This window comes from Enhydra lutris, unplaced genomic scaffold (assembly GCF_002288905.1).
Source record: "Enhydra lutris kenyoni isolate GAN:26980312 unplaced genomic scaffold, ASM228890v2 scaffoldscaffold12, whole genome shotgun sequence".
Classification (NCBI taxonomy): domain Eukaryota; kingdom Metazoa; phylum Chordata; class Mammalia; order Carnivora; family Mustelidae; genus Enhydra; species Enhydra lutris.
In genome coordinates this window covers 75,729,114-75,754,480 of record NW_019154096.1, presented here as the reverse complement: position 1 = coordinate 75,754,480, position 25,367 = coordinate 75,729,114, and the positions used below count along the sequence as shown (strand labels likewise).

At 48.5% G+C, this 25,367-nt stretch overlaps 1 protein-coding gene across 2 annotated transcripts in view; it reads right to left on the bottom strand.

Annotated features, from left to right (window-relative positions):
* Positions 1-25,367, bottom strand: part of LOC111145075 (dedicator of cytokinesis 1) — a 506,031-nt gene that overhangs the window by 443,538 nt on the left and 37,126 nt on the right. For both annotated transcript variants that reach the window (XM_022499695.1, XM_022499696.1), the window contains exon 2: positions 5,559-5,642. In XM_022499695.1, coding sequence (XP_022355403.1) covers positions 5,559-5,642 — 84 coding nt within the window. The remainder of the gene's footprint in view (positions 1-5,558; positions 5,643-25,367) is intronic.

The following is a 25,367-nucleotide window of genomic DNA, read 5'->3' as shown; positions in this document are numbered from 1 at the left end:
CTAGGACAGTCTTCTATGCTGTCATTATAACCTTACCACGTCTTCGTTATTAACACGCCCCTCCGTTCCTGAAACTGACAAGGGATCAATGTCCTAGAACATAAAAGGAAATACTGCCCGATGACAAGCCAGGACGATTTGAGATGCAACCACGTGAAAAAGAGCCATACTTAACCAACAGTGTATAGAAGGAGCCCAAGGACTTACCCACATATGAAGAGATTGCTCAAACTTAAAGATAATCAAATACAATTTAACTGAACAAACTTCAGTGGTTAAAAACTGTAATGCCCCAGGATATAGGCAGCCCCGGGTGCTGGGGAGGACAGGAGCCTGCAGCAACTGAATGGGAGCAGCCGTCCCCCTTATCCCAAGTATCTGTCCCCACAGCCTGCAACCAGCAACCCCCATCCTGGGAATGCATCCCTGGGAAAGACATGTGTACATCTCCCTGTGCACAGGGGACGGCTGCAGGATCCTATGGCCATGTGATGTAAGGGTTAGGGTTAGCACATGGAGGAGAGCTGAGTGCCCAGAACTGGGAAGGCTGTCAGTAAAACACGGGGAGTGTGCATGCAGCAGTGGGAACCGTGAACTAAATATACACTAAAAATAAACAGAAGTGCCTCTTAGAGGACAGCACGGAATAAAATAGTAAGAAACAGAACAAGAGCAAGAGCTACACCCACGCTCGTATACATGAAAACTACATGCACGCCAAACACTACCAGAATACAGGCAAAAGCACAAAAATCCACTTCAGACACAGTAAAAGGGTTTTCAATGGGAAGAGGGAGAAGAAAGGGGTGAGCCAAGGGGATAAAAGATAGGGAGTCTTGTCTTTTTTTTTTTTTTAAAGATTTTATTTATTTATTTGACAGAGAGAGAGATCACAAGTAGATGGAGAGGCAGGCAGAGAGAGAGAGAGAGAGAGAGAGAGGGAGAGAGAGAAGCAGGCTCCCTGCTGAGCAGAGAGCCTGATGCGGGACTCGATCCCAGGACCCTGAGATCATGACCTGAGCCGAAGGCAGCGGCTTAACCCACTGAGCCACCCAGGCGCCCCTTGTCTTTTTTTTTTTAATGTTATAATAATAGATGGAGTTTCTTTTTTAATTGCCTTCCTAGGAAAAATGAAAACCTACCGCTTCCCTCCCCAAGATCATCTGCATACATTACTCCTTCAAGCTCACACACTATGCCAGAGACTGCACTAGACAGAGCAAAATACAGAAAGAGGTAAGACCTCATTTCTGCCCTTCATGAGCTCACAAATGGGAAGACCCCCTAAGACAAGCAGGGCCCAGCCGTGTTACAGGACAGACTTCATTATGAAGCAGAGAGGACATCCCTGCACAGGTTTCTTGAAGGGGAGGGAGGGGCTGTAAGGGAACGCAGGCCTGGGTGCTCTTAGGGGAAGGAGCAAGACGGGGTGAGGCTAGGAGCAGGAGGGTCCATGGTCTGTAGCAGCAATGGGCTGATTAACTTCTCCCAGGCAGGGCTCACAAGTAGTCTCCATGGAGTCAACCAACCTAAGAGACAGGCAGGTATGGGCAAGACACAGCCCTGAAACTCAGGGAGCACACAGTCCAGCACAGGAAAATGGCAACCAACCAAGTCAGCGAGTCCCATACAGTGTCCCCAGAGAAGAACAGAGAGGAACACAAATACACACTCAAGTCCAGGGACAGTGCCACAAGGGAATAGTATGAGGCAGAGCAAAGGAGGTGGGGGGCAGGCAGGAAGGAGCCCAGACAGGTGTGCTTAGGTTTAGTCTTCGAGGAGGGCTCACTGCTAGCTAGGTGGAGGAGGGAGGGGTCATGAGGGAGGAGGCAGAGCAGTAGGTGCACTCACTGTGCCCTGTGAAACCATCAGCAGCAAGGCCAAGACACGCATGAGGAAGAAGCTGGAGTTTCCTTCAGGACAGACAGGTGAAGACCACATCACCACGGTCCTGGGATCAGCCCAGTTTATAAGGAGCTGCCTGAAGATGGACAGGACATTCCCTTCTGTCAGGAGGACAGTGGCCTGTGCTCTGAATGGCAAGAGAGCCAAATTCCAGAAGCGACCAGTCATGTCCTGATGGACAGCATCCACACACACAATGGGCCTTCTGGAGAAAGAACCAGCAGGTGCTCTCTGTGGAACATGCTGCAGGCGCCACAGGTGCAGACTCAGTCCCACAGCTGGAGGCTCCTGGAGCAGCACGTCCAGCACTCTCAGAAGACAGTACCCATAGCCACATCGGTTTTCCACAGGCCAAGACCAGGTGGCCGTTCACCTGCGACAAGGTACAAAGGATGCTTGCTGAGTGGAGGCTGGGCTGGGGGGCTCCCAGGTCTAAGAAATAAGAACCTCACCAATGTGACTGCCTTTTCCCATCTGTCACAGGTTCACCTGTGTCCCTCAAACTAGACAGTGAAGTCCTCACTCTACCTGTGAATGTGACCTTATTTGGAAATAAGGTCATCTCCACAATCAGGTTAAAATGAGTTAGTTACAGTGGGCCAGAAACCAAAATGACTGGTGTCCTTATATAAAGGGGAAGCAGACAGAGACACACACAGGAAGGCTGCCACATGAAGACAAAGGCAGAAATCAGAGTGTCCCATCTACAACCCAAACACCACCAATGACTATCGGCAAATACCAGAAGCTGGGGAGACCCAAGGAACGGCTTCTCCCCCATAGCCCAGCTGACACCTTGATCTCATATCACAGCTCCCAGAAGTGGGAGACAACACACCCCTGCCAGTTAAGCCACCCAGCGCAGTTCTTTGTTATAAACCGTGGTCCTTAGTTACAAAGGCCCCAGGAAACCTCACACTGTCTCACAAGACCTTCAGTTGACAGATGCTGACAGTACAAGAAGGAAGTACGGTATATTTTGGAAGAAAATACATTATTACCCTTTAAAAACTGGAATACATTCAGTTCCAATGTAGTGGTTTAATCAAAAGAATAATTTCCTAATCTTTGCACCTTGCCTGCCTGCTCCATGATGTCCAGTGTCCAGCGCCCAGAGGGCAGCATGGAAATGAGCAGGCAGCAGGCCCAGCACATCCTCAGCCCCTCGACAATCACCCTGTAAACATGGGATCTTGGCTCACCTCTCCTGTGGCTGAGTCTGGACACTGCTTAAAACTGGGGATATGCCCTCAATGACCTCTCCAAGCTCTTTCCACCCCCACAGCAACCTGTACCCTGCTTTTCCTGTGTCCTCTGCTCCAGGCCTTCACGAGCCTGAGAGAGAGAGAAATTAACCATAACTTAAAGGTAAATTTTTTCTTTGAACTTTACTATAAAGAGCGATCATCTAGAATTTATATTCTCTGCAGAAAGCCAAGTAATATCCTGAAAAGGATCACAAAGAAAAAGAAAATTAAATTTGACAAACAGAAATACATTTTCTTAGAGGAAACGTAGGAGGGGAGAGGAAAGAAAAAAAAAAATGCCAAACATGAATATGATCTGTGAAACTAAAATAGAACAAAAGGAAAGAGCAGAAAAACAATTATTCCATTCTTATTTGATGAATAAAGACACCAAGTTTCCCAAAGTCAAAACTACTTCCCCAAAAGCATTTCTCTGATCAGATTCTGATTAAAACCAAAATGATAGTTGTCAAAGAAAAGGAATTTGTTTTGTGTTAAAGGGTCTTTATAAAGACTGGAATATTTTAATCAGAATCTCGAAGACTGACTAGCCCCGAAACAAAATGCTCACTGAAGAAGACTTTACCATCATGCTCGCTACCCAATTTGTTTTTAAGTCAAACGTACAGCAAGGACTGCTGGCGATAAGATCCCACTGTTTAAAGAGAACATTCTTCTTGGGAAGCAGAGAACAAGAGGTGGCAGTCCCCACATACCCAGGCTGACCGGAAATTGCTATCTATTCAGGAATGACGTCATCGCCCAGTGTTTATTAACCAGGATTTCCACTTCAACAGAGCAGGGGCAAACATAAAGAAGATGTAAGAGCCTTTTTCCTTTCAGATCAGTAAAGTGTCTGAGATGAGAGGTTTGCCTTAACCTCTGCTTAATTTCTCCGCGTCTCCTCTCAAACACTGGCAGTATATACTGAGAGCAGATAAGGCAATCCAACTGTCAGCTACAAAAACTGAAAACCAGCAGAAGGCACCCATCACAACAATTCATTCACTTAAGGACTGAGTCTGTTCTCACAGAGCTACAGCTGCTTCCAGGCATACGCCACTAATGCTGATTTTTTTTTTCCCCAGTGGGAAGACTTTAGGGTTAAAGAGGCAAAGGGAGCGGAATTCTAAGTCCTCGTGCACCACAAGGGGAACTACGGGACACAGCCATGGCGTCTGACAGGTTCGCGCTTGCGCGTGGTTCTGGGAGGGGCAGTGGGGCAAGCTGCAGCCCGCCCGGTGCCCGGAGGCTCACATCCACTCAGCTCTTGTGCAAATTCCACAGCCTGAGCCTGAAGGCCAGTTCGCAGATCTCTGTGGGTTCACTGTGGGCCGGCTGCAGTCTCCTCTCCCACCCCCAGCTCCTAAGGGAAGGGTTGAGCTAAACCCACTCTGAAAGCAATTCTCCTATTGAAAAGATCCATTTTAATCAGTTCTTTTCATTCATCTGCTATATGGGAGTCACCCCTTCAAGCAGGAAGGAAAGCCACCAACGCTAATTACACAATTCTACAAAATTTCCAAATCCGAGGAATCTCAGAAATCAAGCCCATCATGGCTTCCCTTCTGTGCCACAATAACCACAGAATAAAAGGAAGGGCGGGTCGCTCCAGTGATATCCAAAACACTAAATATAAAAGCCAATTGTGTGGGGCATCTGGGTGGCTCAGTTCGTTAAGAGGCTGCCTTTAGCTCAGGTCATGATCTTGAGGTCCTGGGATCGAGTCCCGCCTTGGGCTCCCTGCTCAGCGAGGAGTCTGCTTCTCCCTCTCCTTCTGCCCTCCCCCACCTTGTGCTCTCTGTCTCTCTGTCTCTCTCTCTCTAATTAATAACCAAAATCTTTAAAAAGAAACCTGACTGTATGAAAATCCAAGGACACTGAGAAACTACTATTATGATAGTATTTTCTGGATTTCAAATCTATTGGATAATGTCTGTTTCACTGGCCCACATCCTACAGCTGGGTCAAATAAAAAGTTTTAGTTCCTTTCTTAACAAATCTAAGTGAAAACATAGGAAGTCTCACCATTCACATCAAACACATCAAAACGATGACTTGAACATGGAAATATCTTAAATGTATTTTTTTTTTCATAGTTTTTCAAGCGGTCAGTTATTCACAGTCAAGATTCACATACATTTGCAACAAAGGAACCAACATGTTCTGTTGCTTTTAATGAAAATAGCGATTTCTACAGAAAATTGTAGAGGTGAAAAACTGGAATTTTTAGTTCTAATTTCATGTTAATCAAGTATTATTTAAGTCATGAGAAGCCTCACGGCTGCCCTCACTGGAAAAGGCATCCACCGCCTGCAGGAAGATGGATCAGATGGACATATTCTGAAACACCGAGAACGTGACCTGTCCAGAACAGTAAGGGAAAGACACCAGCAGTACACGCACCTTCGTATGTTTCCAAGATGTGCACAGTGTCTCCAATTTGTAAAGAAAGTTCGTCCGCTCCCCTGGCATCGTAGTTATAAAACGCTGCGAAGGAGAGAGAGAGAGGTAAGGAGACGTGAGTAGAGGTACAGTGACTTTGCTGGCTTGTCTCTACCTGTTCTAACGGTGGACCGGAGGCAGTGTCCGCCTGCATCAGCCCCTCTGACACCCACAAAGGCGGCTTCTCCTTTGAGAGACAAATACAAAGGGTCGTCGACTAGAAGAAACTCGGGACCCCACACTACGGGGATTTCATCTTTTTAGTGTGGTCCTGAAGAGCACTAGTGACCAACGCTGTGTGGGGCTGGCACAAACGTGAACACACAGACCAACAACATAAACCGGAAATAAACCCACGCTTACACGGTCAGCATAGATGCCGTGATGTCCCGTGTTTTAACCATCTTAAGTGTCCGATGTGGGGGCAGCGACATTCAGAATGTTGGGAAACCATCACTGCGATCACCTTCCACAGTATTTCCATCCCTCTAAACAGCAACTCCGTCCCCACAGACAGTTACCCCCACTCTCTCCCTGCAGCCCCTGGAGACCTCGAGTCCACCTTCCGTCCCTATGGACGGGACTGCTCTGCCTGCCCCACAGAAGCACACCAAACAGTACTACACTCTTCCTGCCTGGCAGCTTCAACATGACGCTTTAAGGTGCCGTCCCATGTATCAGAACTTTATTCCTTTTTAACGGCTGAATAATGTTTATAATAGGAAGAAAACTGATACTGTTCACAGCTTAATTATCATTTCATATACTGCCTTTTATTTCCATTAATAGGTTTTTTAATTAAATAATTACTTTCTATGAATCAATTATACATGAGCTGAATATTTTTTTTAATTTGAAAAGATATACATACCCCTATGTTTACTGCAGCATTATTTATAAAAGGCAAGTTATGGGACCAGCCCAAGTGTCCATCAACAGATGAGCAGACAAAAATCTGGTATATATACACTATGGAACACCACCCAACCGTAAAAAGGAATGAGATACTGGTGCGCTGAATGTCTTTGGAAACCAACCTAATTTTTAAAATTATCATATAATCAAAAAAGATAAAATTAATTAAAAAAATCAAAATAATCATATAATTAAAGCTGATATTAAGCCAAAAAGCTACATTACAATCAAATGGCAAAAATATGTCCAACATTAAGAAATTCTTAAAACTGGGACGCCTGGGTGGCTCAGTTGGTTAAGCAGCTGCCTTCGGCTCAGGTCATGATCCCAGCGTCCTGGGATCGAGTCCCACATCGGGCTCCTTGCTCAGCAGGGAGCCTGCTTCTCCCTCTGCCTCTGCCTGCCATTCTGTCTGCCTGTGCTTGCTCTCTCTCCCTCTCTCTCCCTCTAAAAAAAAAAAAAAAAAAAAAATAAAAAAAAAAAAAAAAAAAAAAAAAAAAAAAAAAGAAATTCTTAAAACTGGCATACTCAACACACCTCTGAAATCCCTAATGTGTGTTCTGACATAAAACAGTTCCTATTCCTTTCAGATAAGCACCTAAAAAACTCATACCATTAAATGCCAAGCACACTTTTGCTCAAGCGTGATGAGATGAAGGTAACAGTCACAGTGGGAAAAGGGCATTAGAAAATGTTTAATATGCAAAAAACACTCCTGGCACCTGGGTGCCTCAGTCGGTTAAGCGGATGCCTTCAGCTCAGCATCCTGGGTTCAAGCCCCACATTGGGCTCCCTGCTCAGCGGGGAGCCTGCTTCTCCCTCTCCCTCTGCCTGCCACACCCCCCGCTTATACTCTCTCTCTCTCTGTCAAATAAATCAATGAAATCTTTTTAAAAAATGGATTAAGAATCTACATATGAGACTTGAAACCATAAAACTCCTAGAAGGGAGAATAGGCAGTAATTGCTCTAACATCGGTCATGATCCCGGGGTTCTAGGATGGAGCCCACATCTGGCTCCCTGCTCAGTGGGAGCCTGCTTCTCCCCTGCCTGCTGTACCCGCTGCTTGTGCTTGCTCTCTCTCTCTCCCGCTCGCTCTGTGTCAAAAATAAAATAAAATATTTTTTAAAATATGCAAAAAACACTCAAGTAGCAAACTCTCATAAACAAATAAATAAATACTTGAGAAAGAAAAGCAGAGCTGGAGGCATCACCGTCCCCTATTTCCAACTACACTATGAAGCTGCAGTCATCAGAACAGTATGGTGCTGGCACACAGGCGGAGACACAGGCTCACGAACAGGACAGGGAGCCCAGAAACAAAGCCAGGCCTCTACGGCCAATTAATCAACGACAAAGGAGGCAAGAATATGCAATGGGAAAAGGACAGTGTCTTCAAAAAATGGCACTGGGTGGGGAAACTGGACAGCTACATGAAAATAAGGAAACTGGACCACTTTCTGGCATCATACGCAAAAATAAACTCAGAATGGATTAAGGACCGGGGTGCCTGGGTGGCTCAGACAGTTAAGCATCTGCATTCAGCTCAGGGCCTGGGTTCGAGCCCTACATTGGGCTCCCTGCTCAGCAGGGAGCCTGCTTCTCCCTCTCCCTCTGCCTGCTACCCCCCTGCTTATACTCTCTTTCTCTGTCAAATAAATCAATAAAATCTTTTAAAAAAATCGATTAAGAATCTACATGTGAGACTTGAAACCATAAAACTCCTAGACAGGAGCACAGGCAGTAATTTCTCTAACATCAAACTCGTTTCTAGATATGTCTCCTCAGAGATGAGAAATAGAAGCAAAAATGAACTACTGGGACTGTGGCAAAAACAGACACAGACCCAAAAAAAAAAAAAACAAAAACAAAAAAAAACACCTTTTGGGGTGCCTGGGTGGCTCAGTGGGTTAAGCCTCTGCCTTTGGCTCAGGTCATGATCTCGAGCCCCACATCGGGCTCTCTGCTCAGCAGAGAGCCTGCTTCCCTCTCTCTCTCTGCCTGCCTCTCTGCCTACTTGTGATCTCTCCCCCTCCCCCCGGTCAAATAAATAAATAAATAAATCTTTAAAAAAAAAAAACCTTTTGAACAAGGAAAGAAATCATCAATGAAACAAAAAGACAAATACTGAACAGGAGAAAATATTTGCAAGTGATATCCTCTGGTAAGACGATCGTATCCGAAACATACAACAGACTTCTACAACTCAACACCAAAAAAATCCAATTAAAAAGTGGGCAGACAACTTGAATAGATATTTTTTTCCAAAGAGGACACACAGATGGCCAACAAACAGATGAAAAGATGCTGAACATCACTCATCATCAGGGAAATGCAAAACAGAACCACAATAAAACATCCCCTTACACCAGTCGGAAGGGCTAGAATCAAAAAGACAAGACGTAACACGTGCCAGCGAGGATGTAGAGAAAAGGGAACCTTTGCACACTCTTGGTGGCGATGTAAATTGCATCCGCTGTGGAAAACAGTATGGAGGGTCCTCGAAAACTTTAAAGTATAAACATCATATGATTCAGCAATTCCACTACTGGGTAGAAAATGAAAATACTAATTCAAAAGAATATATGCACTCCTGTGCTCACTGCAGCATTATCTACAAGAGCCATGATACGGAAGCAGCCCAAGTGTCCATCAGCAGATGAATGGATAAAGACGGGCTCTGTATACACAATGGAATATTGCTTGTCCATAAAAAGAGTAAGATCCTGCCATTTGCAGCAACACGGATGGACCTAGAGGGCACCGTTACGCTAAGTGAAATAAGTCAGACAAAGATAAATACCCTAAGATTCCACTTCTATGTGGAATCTAAAAAAACAAATGAACAAAGAAACGAACTAAAAAACTGACATAAAAACAGAACAAAGCGGTGGTTGCCAGAGAGGAGCTGAATGTGGGATGGTTGAAACAGGTGTAATTAGGAGGTACAAACTTCCAATCACTACAAAAGAAATGAAGAGAAGAGAAAAGAAGACAGAAATACAGTGATACAGTGATAATCCTCCTTCCCAAAGGATCCTACTTGAAAACATAGCAGACTAAATGTAAAACTCATCATCCATTTCTCATCCATCCATCCCGAACACTCTGCCAGACCAGGCTAGTCACAAAGGGTCCTTCACTGTGTCCTTCTCTAAAATTCTCCTGGATCGTAGCGTGTGCGAACTCCTCGAGCAAGCACGGTAGGTCCTCCACCGCCTGACCACCTCACTCGCCTTCTCCAACCACACAGTATGAGCTCCAGGAGGGCCCCTGTCCCTGCTTCTCCCTGAACAGCAGAAGCCAGCCTGTCCCATACCTGTGTGGACCAACCTACCCTTCCCACCATCCACAGGGTCTTCCCAACAGCTGCACCTCTTCAAAAAGCCAACCCCTCCTCCAACCCCTCCTCTCAACCCATCTCCAAACATCCTCACCACAGCATACTGCCTGCTGTCTGCTCCATACCTGAGCTGCCGTAGCTGGGAAGGCGCTATAGGCCCAGGCAGCCTCCCTGGTTTTCACGTCCATGGTCCCTGCGGCCAAACGAAATACGCAGGGTCCCACCTCTACCCCTGAGGATCCGAGGGACCTCCAGCAAATGACGTGTCTTTTCCACATTCAGCTTTCCCCACAAAATAAGGCTCTTGATATTTACACCTTGTAGGACCACGTGTGCATTCTGTGTCTTGAAGACAATCATGCCACTGACGGATCTGGGGATTTGAACACTGGGTGTCCTGCACTGAACACTTAGTAAATGATAAAGCCTCTTACTGTGGTTGGGAGTATTTTGTTTTCACTGCAATAAAGATGTCCATCCCTACCAGAATCCTTTTTAAAAAACAAAAGCGAGCAAACAAACACATGTTCACAGAAATCCTAAAACGTCAAAAACCATATACAAGCAGAAAATTCCATTTTCATAGTTATTTTTCCTCTATTTCCACCAAAATTCATAAAATTTCAATGTCCTCAAACTGACATAAATGGTTATTAGTAGTTATTAAGTTTATTTAGCATTTTATGGTAGTGTTGAACAAGAAATAACTGCATTAGGCAAAGGAAGTCCAGAGCATATGCCAGCCTTTCCTGGTTCAGCATAACCATATTCCGAAGCCTTTAGGAGCCATAAATGCATTTCTCACAGTTCTTAACAGCATCCTGCCAGCATGCCTATTCTGTTAGAGACGTGCAAAAAATAAACACATCAAAAATAATAAAATAAAATGAACACTCCACTATAAACACATTCAGGCCCATACGAATTTGTAAGGCACACATGCGAAAATCTCTAAGTACCAGCCCCCTCCCACGGAAGGAGGCACACAAAAGCAGTTGTGGGAAACGGAACTTCAAATTTAGCTATGAATAAGCCGTAAAGACCCCTGACTTTACAGATGAAGGGGGAAAGAGCCTCTGAGGGTTCATGCCTGTGGTCCCAAGACTAGGCACAGGGAGGACCACCACAGGGGCTGTCCAGCCCCTGGCCCTCTGTTCATAATATCACAGCCTTAACAATCCCCTATTTAAAGGCAAACTGAAAGATTCAATTGTATAAGATTATTGGCCAAAGGAATGGGAGGGAAGGTGAAGTGTGAAAGAATGACTGCCTCCCCCAAAGACGTCCACATCCAAGCCCTGGGAGGCCCGACCCCTGGGAGGCGTTACCTTACCTGGCAAAGGGGGCCCCTGCAGGGGTGTCACAGGTAAGGACCTCAACTGCGGATGCTAATTCCGCATTGCCCAGGTGGGACCAGTACAATCAGAAGGGTCCACAGGAGGGGAGCAGGAGGGCCCCAGTCATATGTGACACAACCAGGCTGCAATGACTCAAGGAAGGAGCCACAGGTGGAAAACAGGTGGTCCCCAGGCAACCAGAAAAGGCAAGAAAGTGGAATCCCCCACCCACATCCCCCACCAGGCCCTCCAGAAGGAACATAGCCCACACCTTGATTTTGGGAATTCGGACCTCCAGAGCTGTAATATAAATACATGTTGTTTTAAGCTCCTGAGTCTGTGGTGACACATTACAGCAGCCACGGGAAACACGGGGGGAGGTATGCAGAAGACAACGCAAAAGCAGTGTTTCGTGGTTAATTTATTCACTGCTGAAGGCAGCTGGAGCAGAGGTCCCAAAGGCCCGTATCAGAACCTGACCAGTCCTCGGCTGAGGTTCTCCAATTCTTGGGTGATAGAGAAATGAACACAATGCAATTAATTTTCCTTAAACCCAGAAGTATTCAAGATAAGAGACTATTCCGAATTCTGGCTATTTGACCTTTAAAGCCGTCCGTCTTTGGATAGTGGGAACAGGACGAGAAAGAGCAGAAACGTCTTCTTGATTAAGAGGACGATGACAGATGACCTCTGGGTTTTAAAATGTCTTCGCTTGACAGAAGCGCAAAGATGGCAGCCTCTTTGCGACTTGCCCATTTGTCTTCCTTATTGTTCTGATCGGCTAAGATCTGGGAATAAGTCCACAGAGGATATGGTCATCCTGTGTCCAGTGACATCTCTGGATTCACCTCCATCTGGCTGGTGGGCTGTATGCTTCATACATGCCTCCTCAAACCCATGTGCCTTTTTTAACAGCCTGGCTAAAGCCGGTGTCACTGCGTGTACACGCACATTCAGCTGAATTTCTCGGTCCCGGACTGTAGAGCCCAGTGTAGCAGCTCGTCACGCTGCTTGTGGGAAATAAGCAAGTGAAACGAGAAAGATGCAGAGACGAACTCAGCACGGACGTTCTTTCCCAGAATGCTGGGTTTTGTTTCTTTTCTTTTCTCTTTCTGGAAGAGTCGGCAGCACCCCAGGGTGAGTAAGCACATGGACTTTTTTCCCCCAAAATAAAAACACGCTGGTCTGTGCCTCACTTAGCTTCTATGCATCAGCAACGTGGAAAGCAAAGTCACCACCTCTGCTCAATCCCCTAATCACCCTAAAAATGGCTGCCCGGGGATGTAAAGAAAGAAATGTGGCTTGAAAGTGGAAGAAGAGGGCTTCCGCTTTTACTCACACCGTCCATAACACTAACAGCGACGATGCTGTAGATGAAGCTGCTACCGGTATGGCTGGCACAATTCTGGGATACCTTAGATGGTGATCATCATCATCGTGGCCGTGGTGCTGGCGGTGCTGACGGTGCTGACCGTGCTGGTGCTGACGGTGCTGACCGTGCTGGTGCTGACGGTGCTGACGGTGGCAGTGGTGATGACCGTGCTAGTAGTGATACTGGTGCTGACGGTGCTGACGGTGGTGATGGTGATGGAGATGACGGTGGCAGTGGGATGATGGCGACTGTGGTGGTGGTGACGAGGAGGGTGGTGGGAAGGTGATAACGGTGATGGTGTGATAGTGGCAGTGGTGATGACAGAACGGCAGTAATGACGGTGAGGGTGGTAAGGCTAGCAACGACAGTGAAAATGATGGTAATGAGGTGGTGGTGCTGGTGCTGGTGCTGATGGTGGTGGGATGGTGATAACGGTGATGGTGGTGACACTGGTGGTCATCACGGTGACGGCGGAGATGGTGATAGTGCTGACGGTGCCAGCGGCAGCGGTGATGGCGGCGATGGCAGCGATGACGGTGATGTTGGTGGTAGTGATGGTGACGCTGGTGAGGACAGAGGTGATGACGGTGGTGGCAGTGGCGGCAATGCTAATGATGCTGGCTGACCTTTACTGATTACACTCTGGGCCGGGCAGCAGAACTTCACATGTTCACACTAATTCAACCCTCACAACAGTCCTGTGAGGTGGATACAGAGTTTTGTCCATCTCCTTCAATAGAGTTTATAGCAGCCTAGAATCTGCCATGTCTGAGCAGCCCCTGGAGGGTGGTACAGGGTCACGGCCAGCCTGAATGAAGGGTCTCAATGCCAACACCTTGCACAGACCCTTCCTCAATCCTTGGCCTGTGTCAACCACAGCCCTTCCTGGGCCTCAGATGGCTCTCCCGGTAGCTCCTCTGAAAATCGTAACATCCAGCCTGGAGTTCCCTGACAGGCAAACAGCCTGCGCACTTCTGAAGTCCCCCCATATCTAAAGCATCCCGCGGACAGTTTCTCATTCCTTTTGTTTTTTAAAGATTTTATTTATTTATTTGACAGAGAGAGATCACAAGTAGGCAGAGAGGCAGACAGAGAGAGGGGAGAAAGCAGGCTCCCTGCTGAGCAGAGAGCCCAACGTGGGGCTCGATCCCAGGACCCTAAGATCATGACCCGAGCCGAAGGCTGAGGCTTTAACCCACTGAGCCAACCAGGTGCCCCGGATTTCTCATTCCTTACAAAGAACTCAAGTTCAGGTTACTCCAGGAATGTAAGGTTGGTGTAACTCCCAAAAACCAATCAAGGTAACTCACCACATTAACAGAGTAAAGGATGGGAAGTCATAGGATCATCCCAAATGGCAGAGAAAGAGCATTTGAGGAAATGTAATTCCTGCTCAGGGAACAACAAAAAAACCCACCTGACTACTCTGACGTGAGGAAAAAAGCCACTACCACCACCCATCAGCCGATTTAACAGACGAAAACACGGAACCCAATGCAGGAGTCCTGACCTGCTCAAGGTGACCTAGGGGGTTGATGACAGCCCTGGGACCCCAGAGGGTCACTTCCAGACTGTCTCCATCACCCCGCATTGCCTGGCCCAAGCCTTTCCCACCTCTCCCTGCAATGAAAAACAACATCTTAACTGATCTCCTCATATAAGCTCTCTTTTCTTCCATCCCCAGCTACCCTCCAGAAATCTTGCTCCCAAACACCGCCCCATCTCCCTGGGCTGTGTGAATAATGCATCAAGTCTCCAGCAGAGCACCCAAAGCCCTGAAGGATGGGACTTGAACCCATCTTTCCAATCTCATCTCCCCCCTCACAAGCCTCCAGCTACCCCACAGACACCACAGGCCTTCCAAGAGCTGCTCTGCCTGTGGAAATACTTTCCTCCCTCCACTTCTGAAGGCCCCTCGCCTACAAGGCCATTTCTCTTTTCACATCCTTCTCCAGAGCCTTCCTGAACTCTGACTTTCTCCACTGACCAAAAAAAGGTACATGCATACCTAAATTAATTGCGTGCTCCACAACTATTTCCTATAAACTATCTGACATCCCATGGCCTTGCAAAAGTGCTTATCTAAGAATCTGTCTCTCCCTCCAGACCAGATTTCCTTGAGGGAAGTAAACATTTATTAATCATTGGATTTCCCACAGTAGTTAATACCATGCCTCACAGGCAACTCAATAAAAATTCACAGAATTAAACCAGATCACCGAGTACTCCTTCCTGTGTGGTCTGCCACAGAGTGAGAGCAAAAAGGCTATCATATGTTCCTCTTCTTCAAAATGACCCTGCCCCCTGCAGAAAGATCCAGGAGCCTGGCACATATTCAATCAGTAAGAAAGAGAGACAGCATTAGCTTTCCTGTCTCTGCTTTGGATCTTTTCCATCTAAAGAGATAGCTCACCGTCAGCGCTCAGATTCAAAGTCTCCTTAAAACATCGAAGGTACGGGCTTGACCACAAATTACTTCTAAAATCTGCTCAGCTCTTTCTATCCCACACAGTGCTCCTTGAAATATGACTTCAGGATTTCAAGTAGCAATTTAAAAGTTAATTAATTCTTTTAAAAAGTCAATTTGTGAAAATTAATTGCTCTGTTTTTTATCTCATTCCCTTTGTCTTGCCTTCAGTTGGAGAAAAATGTTCAATAGCATGCATCTTCTCAGGGCGAGGGGAAATGCAGACCATAACCTTAATGGGACCTGGGCAAGGGCCCTGTCTGTGCCTGGTACAGGGCTTCATTCTAAGGGGCCATCCATCTGCTGTCTAGTCCATGCCAGAAACATACACTTGGTATTTCCCAAGACACTAGAGGGCTCCTGCTCTGGTCTAGAGCTGAGCTGGTCCTGGGATTTGAGAGATGCGCCAGGCCCAGTGCAGCCTCTGGGAGCAGTCACCCTACAGCCTTGTCCTCCAAGGAGCAACCCTTTCACACACTGGACCCAATCAGAAAAACCAGTGCAGAAAGAACCAGAACATCTGAGACAGAGATAGAGACAGAGATATCCTTTGAACTTCACTCTGGACAGAAACCAACCCTGCACCCGCAATCTGTATTGGAGCTGAGGGCTGGGTTTCCTAAATTCCGTCTTCAAAAAGAGACTGGCAGCCATGCCATTACTAGCTTCTATGGCCGGTACTCCAGTCCTTCCCCCTCACCGTTTTGCAGGCCTACCACTCAAGCAAGGTGAGAATGTCCCAGAGCCCTGAGCCATACTGAATCAGAGCACTGCTTTGCCAGTAGTCTCAATTCTCCCAAGCAGCTGAAGGTACCTGGCACACAACAGGACCTTTAAAATGGATGGGTGGATAGATGCATGGAAAGAAGGGAGGGAGGGGAGAAGGGATGGAGGAAGGAAAGATGAAAATAGATAAAAGACCTAAACACCAAAACTACAACTATAAAACTCTTAGGAGAAAACATAGGGGAGAAACTTCATAGCCTTGGACTTCACAATGATTTCTTGGGTATGATGCCAAAATCAAAGGCAATAAAACACAAAACAGATGTTGGACTGGATCAAAACTTTAAATGTTGGGGCACCAAAGGAAACACCAACAGAGTGAAAAGGCAGGCCCACAGAATGGGAGAAAATATGTGCAAATCATGTATCTGATAAGGAATTGATCATCAAAATACTGAAGGAGTTCCCATAATTCAACAACCACAATGAAAATCAAACAACAGAATTTTAAAAATAGGCGAAGGACCTGAACAGACCTTTCTCCAAAGAAAATATAACAATGACCAAGAGGCACACGGAAAGATGCTCCACATCACCACGACACAGCCCTTCACACTCGCTGGATGACCGGTATTAGAAAACAAGAAAACAACGAGTGTTGGCAAAGCTGCAGAGAAACTGGAAACCCTGCACACTGCTGGTGGGGCTGTGAATGGGTACAGCCGTTGTCAAGAGTCTAGCTGTTCCTTGAAAACTTAAACTCAGAAGTACCCTATGGCCCAGCAATTACACTTTTTCAGGACCCGAAAGCAGAAACTCAAAGAGAGAATGTGTATGGCCATGTCCACGGCAGCACTATTCACAACACCTACGATGTGGAACCAACCCAAGTGTCCACCCAGGGATGAACGGATAAGCAAAATGTGGTCTGTCCATATAATCGAGTATCATTCCATCTTAAAAAGGATGAAGACCTGACACCTGCTGTCATGGGGATGAAACTTGAGGACATGATACTAAGGACGTGATGAAATAAGCCGGAAGCAAGAGGACAGATGTGGCATCATTCCACCAACATGAGGTACCTACGGTCGTCAAATTAACAGAAAGGAGAATGGTGGTTTCCAGGGGTTGGGGGGAGAAGGGGGATGGGATGTTAGTGTTGAATGGATAGGGGTTAAGTTGGGGAAGATGGGAAAGTTCTAGGGATGGATGGAGGTGGTGGAAGTTGCACAATAATGTAAACGTACTTAATCCCCCAGAACTGCAGACCAAAAAATGGTTAAACTGGTACATCCATGTTATGCATATTTTATCATGATAATTTTAAAGGATATAAGGAAAAAAAGGAAAGGCTGCTAGAGAGAATGAGGAAGTTTCCTAGCAGATTGCGCATCTCCCATTCCTGGGAGCTGTGAAATACTCAGCAGCTCCACCGGCAAGCTCCCTGGGGTGGGGCCTCTTCCCTCCCTTACCTCAGTGCACACGGGAGGTTCAAACCAGAAGGGGAAGCAAGAAGAAATTAGAGGTGATGGGCTCAAGATCAAAGAACACCTCCAGGTACGTATGACAGAGAGAGAGAAAGAGAGGAGACAAAACACTCACATTTCTAAAAAGGAGATCCCTTTCAAAGTTTCAAAGTCACAGTGTTCTTTCTTTTGGGTTCCTATCTTGCTTTCTTGGGAACAGAGATGGTTTCGCAGCCAATCAAATCCCCCATGGCAGGATTTCCTGCAATGTCTGAATATCAGAATCAAGGAACTCATCTAAATAATTACAAGGAGCAGGGGCACAGCAAGATAAAGGACCAGTTGTTTGCTATTCAGGATTTCTTCTTGCCTTCTGGATGGAGCCAGGTGGGAGGGATGGTGAAGATAAGAGTGCGAGAAGAAACATACAAAAGAGCCTTTGCTCAAATTCTAATGCAACTGACAGACACAATTCAAAGATATTTTAATATCTTCCTCCAGAATGAAATGTCACTGTGCGCCTCGCCCACAGCGAGCCAGGGACCGACCGCCTGGCTTCCATCCGGCCCCAAAGGTCACGAGCCCACAGCACATGGCTTTCCGAAGAAAGACACACTGGCCTGCGGAGGGGTGTTGGCGCCCCTACTCTTCTTAGACAGGAAAAAGCAGAGTCCACTTCTCAACACTTTGTCTTCCGTACACGCGGCGCCGGGAGAGGAAACCAACGGCCGCGCCACTGACACTGCCAGTATTTCTGGGTCCGCCCGCAAATAAGAAAAGACTGAGATGACCCAAAAATTATTTATTTTTGCCCAGCAGCAAAGAAGGGTAGAGACAAGATAGGGGGAAAGATTTCATCTCTTGAATCATCCATCCTTAAGGCAGAAAGGTTACTACTGCTTAGGCAAATATATACTAGAGAAATAGTTCGGCTGTTATCCCCCGACCGTGGGGACTTGACAGGACCCCATGGGCCTGGGCAGACCCCACCATGGGCCACCCCGGGAGGCCCCCTGCAGATGGGCACAAGACAGACCCAATGGACTCCACAGCCGGGACTGGTCCCAGGAAGAGTCCCAATGGAGACCACGCACAGCCAGGACCCTCCAGCGTCTGACTGGATGCAGGGCTTAATTCCTGTGCTATCAACCCCGCCAGACTTGCACTTCTCCCCACACCAGTCCAGCAAATTCCACCCAAAGGGCACCCTGAAAATCCACCCAAGGACATCAGGGCTTAAGGCGGAGTCCGCACCACAGCAGATGCAATGGGAAAAAAAAAGGAGCAGAAGAAATGGGCTAAGACCTATTTCTCTGTGATACTAAACGATAAGGTGCTTTGTGAAGTTCCCGAATTCCTCTTCCTGGGCTTTAGCAGAAAAGTCTCAGGTGACTTCTTCCACAGAATGATGCCACTTCTCACGTTTCCACAACATTCAGTCTAATATTACTAGTGACAAATAAAGAAAGGGAAGGACATAGGGAACATTCCAGAATGCTAACTCTTTTTTCTTAAAAAAATATATGTACATATGTGTGTAAATATATATTTCATGTGTATTTATAAACATACATAAGAATATATGTTTATATGTTACTTCATATTATATATGAACATCACAAAGCTAGCAACTGCCCTGGAAGAAGCCTTTGTCATTATGCAAATGTAAGCAGAGATGTTCCCAAGGAACTGAACCACAGGCACCCATATCCCCCCCAATTCCCACATCAGGTCTTTATCTAAAGGTTGTCTTCTGTCTGGAACACCCTTTTTGCCCTGCTCACAGGGCTAGGCCCTGCAGCTCACCCATACCTCGGGAAGAAGCTTTCCTGTCACTTCCATCCTCGCAGGGGGTTAAGGGAGCGGGTACCGAGCTCCACAGCCCCACCTTCCCACCCTGACAAAGCGCCAGCAGAGACCTGCCCATTCGCTACTCATGCTGGATGCACCCACCACATCACAGGTGCCCAGCATCTCTCAAAGAGAGCTGTGAAGCTTCCCATTCTGCAAACAGTCCTTCTAGAACACCGGAGGCCAGCTCTTCCCTTCAGCTCGCTGCTCCCAAGCCTCCTCTCACACCCATCCTGCCTCTTTTCCACCTTTGCCTCCAAGCTTAACAGCGCTGAGCACCCAGCATGACACAAATGTGGACTGAGTCACTTAACAAATCAACACAGGGACTTGAACCTGAAATCCCCGGGAAAACACTGCAGTTGTGTTTTCACTGATGTCACATTAGGAACTAAAGACCAGATCAGGGTCTCAGTTAGCAGAACCAACTTCCTATCCCTGCATTTTGACAGCCAAACCAGGGAGGCATGTCCTGGAGGTCCAACCGTGTGCCCAGAAATAAAGCACAGTTTCACTTGGACAAATGGTGTGGAAGGTCCCATCCGGACAGCTGCACACGCTCAGCCTCGCCGGTGAACCCCACAACCACGACGGGCTCCAAGGGGCAGCAGAGACTAAGCAGGTCACCCTGGGCTCTGAGCAGGGTTCTGCCTGGGAGAGATGCTGCCCGGCACGCCCTGGAGGTTCTCCCTTTCCCTGACCACTCCCTGGTGACCCTCCACCAAGAGAGATCTCAGCGGACAGGAACCACAAGAGCTGAGCTGCACCCACCCGAGAATGAAAACCCACGAAAATCAGGATGAAGTCACTGGTGTCACGTAGGATGTACTGCAGTGCACTGACACTGGCCCCCAAATTTCTGGAGAACAACTACCTGCTCTTCCTAACAGGGCCCTCAGCCTCAAACAGCATCATCTCCATACTCCCCCCATCTCCCTGTCTTGTAAGTCAAGACAGCCTCATCACCCGCAATGGGCTTCTGCAGAGACACGGGAAAACGCACTGTGCCAAATGTCAAAAGACAAAGCCTCACCTGTGGTCCCCACAAGCGTTCCTTCCCTTCAACCTACCTTTTGGAAGCCACAGGGGTTTAAAGCTTCGGGTAAAGGAAACAATAACCCTGTGTGCTGCATGAACACAGAGGCACCCAGTATCTCTGAGTACAGAAAAAAACGAATGCGGTGACCACTCAGCAAAGGAGAATGCGCTCACCTGCCTGCCCTCGGAGGCCCACGTTTCAACAAATGGGGTAAAATGCGCCATCTTAGGTCATCACTTCAATGAGTGTAAGGTCGTTCTACACCCCTCATCAACCCAACGTAAGAGTTCCAGAAAGTACTCCTGCACCCCTCTCCAGGCAATTTCCCTCCCACAACACCACTTTCTGACTTGTCTCACCATAGCTCAATTCCGTCCACTCTTGGATCTCCTGGAATCCAAACGTACCAACGCGTGCAGTCAGCTCTTGACTGCAAGAGCCATTCTGTCACATGTATGTCTTTATCCCCGCCTTCTCTGGCTCAACATTTCCAGAGGGACGCACAGGGCTCCCTCACAGGTCTGTTCCTTCTGGGGGTGTACAGTCTTCCGCTGTAGCAACACATCCCAACGCACCATCTGACCCGAGGACAGACGTTTGCGTGATTTATTTCCCATTTAGAGCTGCTCACTAGAGGCTGCACCGAACCTTCTCCCATGAATGTTTCTACCAGGGGGAATTTCTGCCTTGCTCTGAGAAGCAGCACGTAGCAGAAGCACCTAGCAGCGCGGAGCAGGCCGCAGGCCCAGCGGGTGCGGGCAGGCTTGGGGCACGGGCACCCTCCACGCCAGATCTCCCGGGGGCCACACTCCGCACCGGGGACATCTGGTTCCTCTGCTGCAATTCCTCCTCCTGAGTGTTACATGACGTAGCTTTGATAAAATACAAAATTGAATTTAAAAAACAATCAGTCGCTCTTCGAGGGAAAACCATAAAGCCGAGCACACGTGGGGTGTTCTTGAAGGAACCTCGGCAGGCACTGCTGGAGGGGAGCCCCCGGCAGCCCCGGGTTTCCAAACATGTGCTCCGGGGACAAGCCATCACCCCCCGGCCGGTGCAGGGGTCTTTCAGAGGACAAGGCCCTCTGCCTCCGCTGTGCTCCGACCTGACCCTCCCACACCGCAGACCCTCCCACAGCCAGGCAGCACACGGCCCCCTTCCACAGGTGAGAGCAGGGAGACATGTGTGTGATACACCTGAGAAGGGGCCCCGGCAACACCTCCCGACCCAGGACCCCAGCCCCAGGGCACGCCATCCCTACCGCCCAGTTGCATAGGCCATCTCCAAGGCCTGCTGGCCCCTCGATGCAACAGGTCACACTCTCTTGCCCTCTACAGACCAGTCAGCCATCCTCTCTGGGCCCTCACACTCCAGCATGGAAACACAGGCCCAACGCCAAACCCCAGCTCAAGCCCTTGGGCAAGTAACACACATTCCATGAGGCTCCGTTTCTCCCTCTGTGAAAGGGGCTGATGGCAGACAAAGCAGCAGCCCTAGGTGCACCTGACACCATGCATGGGAAAGCCACCCAGCCAAGGCTAGCCCTGAGCACGTGCACAGTAAATGTCAGCTCTGTGTCGCAAAGGGTTCAAGTGCAGAGTGAGAATCTGCTTTCCGCAGGCTGCCCTGCATGTGGAGAGTGAAAGAAGTGCTCTTTCGCCATCTTCCAGGAGGCATCTTCGCCACCCCCTCCTCCCTGCTCCCTGCCCTCCTCTTCTGAGGCCCGCTCCTCTCACTGCCTGAGCTGGCCCGGGACAGGGTCCAGTCATTTCTGCAAGAGCAAACAGAGGGAAGATGCTTACGGCCGCCAGAGCCTCAGCACAAGCTGCAACTGCAGGGAACCAAGTTCAGAATCAGCATGTGCTTCTCCTCCTGGAGCAGTCCCCGCCTTCCAGAAATCCCCATAAAGGACTGCCCTCCGGAAGGAAGGGGAAAGCTGCTCCGATGTGTTTGCACCCTGCGGAGGCTAACTGCTAACGAGCCATGCCTCGGCCAGGCCGCCCAGACACAGCCCTCTTGTTCCAGGAGAAGAGAAGCAACACTGGACAGCCGCGGCTTGGCCCGGACGCACCACTGGGGAGAAAGGGACACTTCCACACTTGCAGGGGGGAAGCGGGGAAATGGGAAGGGAGCCCGTCCCACCATGGCCTTCAAAGAGGGAGCCACCATCCTGACATGGCCAGAACTGGGCCACCCGCCTATCACATCTGTTTCACGAGGCACGTGGACACGTGTGATGCCGAGGCCTCCTCCGGCATCTCGTCTGAACCATCTAGTGAGCCGCGCAGGTTCCCCGAGGAGGCAAGACAAGTCTTTCCTCAGTTAAACACTTGATGAATCTGCCCTCCGCGGGCAGTGCCCAAAGAGGGGAAGAGCGCGTGGTAAGAGGTAAGAGGGGTGTTTGCAGCTGGGCTGCGCGTCGCAGAGCAGGCCACAGGCTCTGCCCACCAACATGGAGCACGGACACCCGGGCCTGAGCAGAGATCTAAGATGAGACGTCAAAAGTCCAACAGAGGCTTGCAGCCTCGCTCTGCCTGCCTGTGTGCTCCTCGAACGCCACTCTGCCCAGACCCAGGCCAGCCAGGAACGGCCTTCACGCTTGAACAGGACAAGCCTCGGTCACCGCCCCCACCCCATGCCCTGCTGATGGGAATGTGAAGGGTACAGCTGCTGTGGAAAGCAGTTTGGCGGTCCCATAAAACAAATATAATTAATACACAGCCGGGCAATTCTTCCTCTGGGCCGATACCCAGAAGAACTGACAGCAGGAACTCGACCGGTATCTGTAGTCATGTTCATGGCAGCAGGACTCACAGCAGCAGGAAGGGGAAGCAAGCCAAGCTCCCGTGGGCGGATGAAGGCATCAACAAATGACGACCCATCCGTGCGATGGAACAGTATTCAGCCTTGAAAAGGAAGGAAATTTCCACTCAGGCTGCCACGTGGCTCAACCTTGAGGACCTTGTGTTAAGTGAGATAAGCCAATCACAAAAAGCAAATACTGGACGACCCCTCTCAGGTGAGGTACTGGGAGAGTCAACCTCACAGAGATTACGGCAGAATGGGGAGTGCCGGGGGAGTTCCGGTTTCATCGGGACAGTGTCAGTTTTGCAAGCTGAAACAGTTCTAGAGATGGATGGTGGAGATGGCGGCAAAGCCACGTGAATGTCCTTAATGCCATGAAATGGTACATCAAAAAATGACTAAAATGGCCAACTTTATGTTATGTACATTTTGCCATAATAAAAAAAGGAAAGAAAGAAGGAGAAAGAAGTTAAGTGCAGGGTCCTATGTGACCACGCAGGTCTCAGGCCTGTGACTCCAGCTCTGGCTTCCAGAAGCCTCTCTTTCTAGGCCACCGCTGCCCCATCTTGCAAGGGCAGTGTTTCTCCAGCAGAGCTACTGTGAGCCTGACGAGCTATGTTATATTTTAATAGTCATCTCAATTGACTATAAAAATACAGCATCACATAACAAAATTGCTTTTGCACCGTGGTAGAAATACTTAGCAAGAGATGAGAAATACTTAGCAAGAGGCTATAAAAACCTATTTGCTTGCTTATAGAGTTGCTGCTGAACAGGACAAAAGCAGAAGAGGATAAAGGGAAGGCAGAAGAGACTCTATCCCAGAAAATTCATCCAACAATGTATCCTCCATGATACCCCATTGACAGGAGCCACTTGGTATTTCTTCTAATGCACTAAGCAAACAATTGAATATTTCTCAACTATTTCTTTGTTCCATTTTTACATTTCAAAAGCCTGACAATGGAAAACACTGATTTCCCTACCACTCCCTGATGTTCCATCTGAGTCGCACACAGCACGCTCTAGATAATGCTGCAGCTGACCACCGAGAAACCACAAGAGCCTCCGACCCCAACAAACGTAGAAACTATTTCCTCCGCCAAACCAGTTTACTAGGAAAAATCCCAACCACAAACGAGGGATATTCTTCTCACACTGTTCCCTGGAAGCCCTTGCCACAAAGGCACTGAGTGAGAAAGACCGGGGGGCTCACCACCACCATCATCACCGACACCACCAATAACAAGACACCCCACCGTGATCGGCACCACCACTACCACCACTGCTACCAACACCAGCAACACCATCACCACTACCACCATCCCCAAGGCCATGGTAATAATCACAGCTAGCTTTCCTTCTGCACTTCCTAAGACCAGACACCCCACTAAAGAACTCACGCATTGCCTCATTTTGCCCTATACCAGCCCCATGATGGGAGTCCTAAGGGCTTCCGTTTCTGCGTAGAAAGCTCTGAGCCAGGAACAGGGGAAGGAGGCTGAGCTGCTGGAGCAGCCTGGGGCATCATGTGACCTCTGAGGTGGCAGGGGGCAGCCCTCCCTGGATGGTCCAGGCCTCCCAAACAAAGATGCTATGCTGCTGCTTCTCACAAACAAGGGCTTCAGAGTGCCTCCGCCAGACCAGCTCCCCTGCACTTCGAAGGGGCTGTGACAATGGTGAACACTGTCAAAGGCCTCCTATCCCTTACTCGAGAAAGCCCTTGAGACATCATGAAATAACAATTCCATTAATCCCATGAAGGGAACCCCAGGCTAGAGGAGAAACTGCCTCTCCAGGTCACCTCAGGCCGAGCTCACCAGAGCCTCTATGACCATCAGCCAATCCAGCCCAGCCACAGAGCAACCTGGACCACCGAAGATGCCAGGTACGCCCCGAGAGCAGGTGGAGACGAACAAGACAAGATTCCTCCACCCAAGACAGCTCACAGTCTCAACCAACCTCCCTCGGTCCGAAAAGCAGAGAGAGGTCTGATACAGAGACACTGCCACTGGACTCCACCTGGAAGCCAGGTCCCCAAAGGACAGAGAGAGCTGCGATGCCCTTCACGTGGGATGACCACAGCCAGGTACTTCTCGAGGACGACCCAATGCAATCATCACAAAACCCTTCCGGGGAAGTAGGACAAGACCCATCATATAGGTCAAGAAATGAGGCTTAGAGATTGAGGCTGCCTCAAAGTCCCAGGCCTGTGGAAGGCAGGGAAGTTCAGGCTTGGGAACCAGGCGTCCTAAGCGAACTGCTACAAAACACCCAGCCCGAATTCAAAAGGAGCCCTGGCCCCCCCTTACCCCCCACCAGCAGCTGGACGGGCTCTTCCTCCCTGGCTCTTCTCTTTCTGGCGCTCCCTAAATAGCTCCCATAAAACCAGGCGGAAAGATGTCAAAACAAAAGTCACACAAAATATCATCTAATATCACACAAG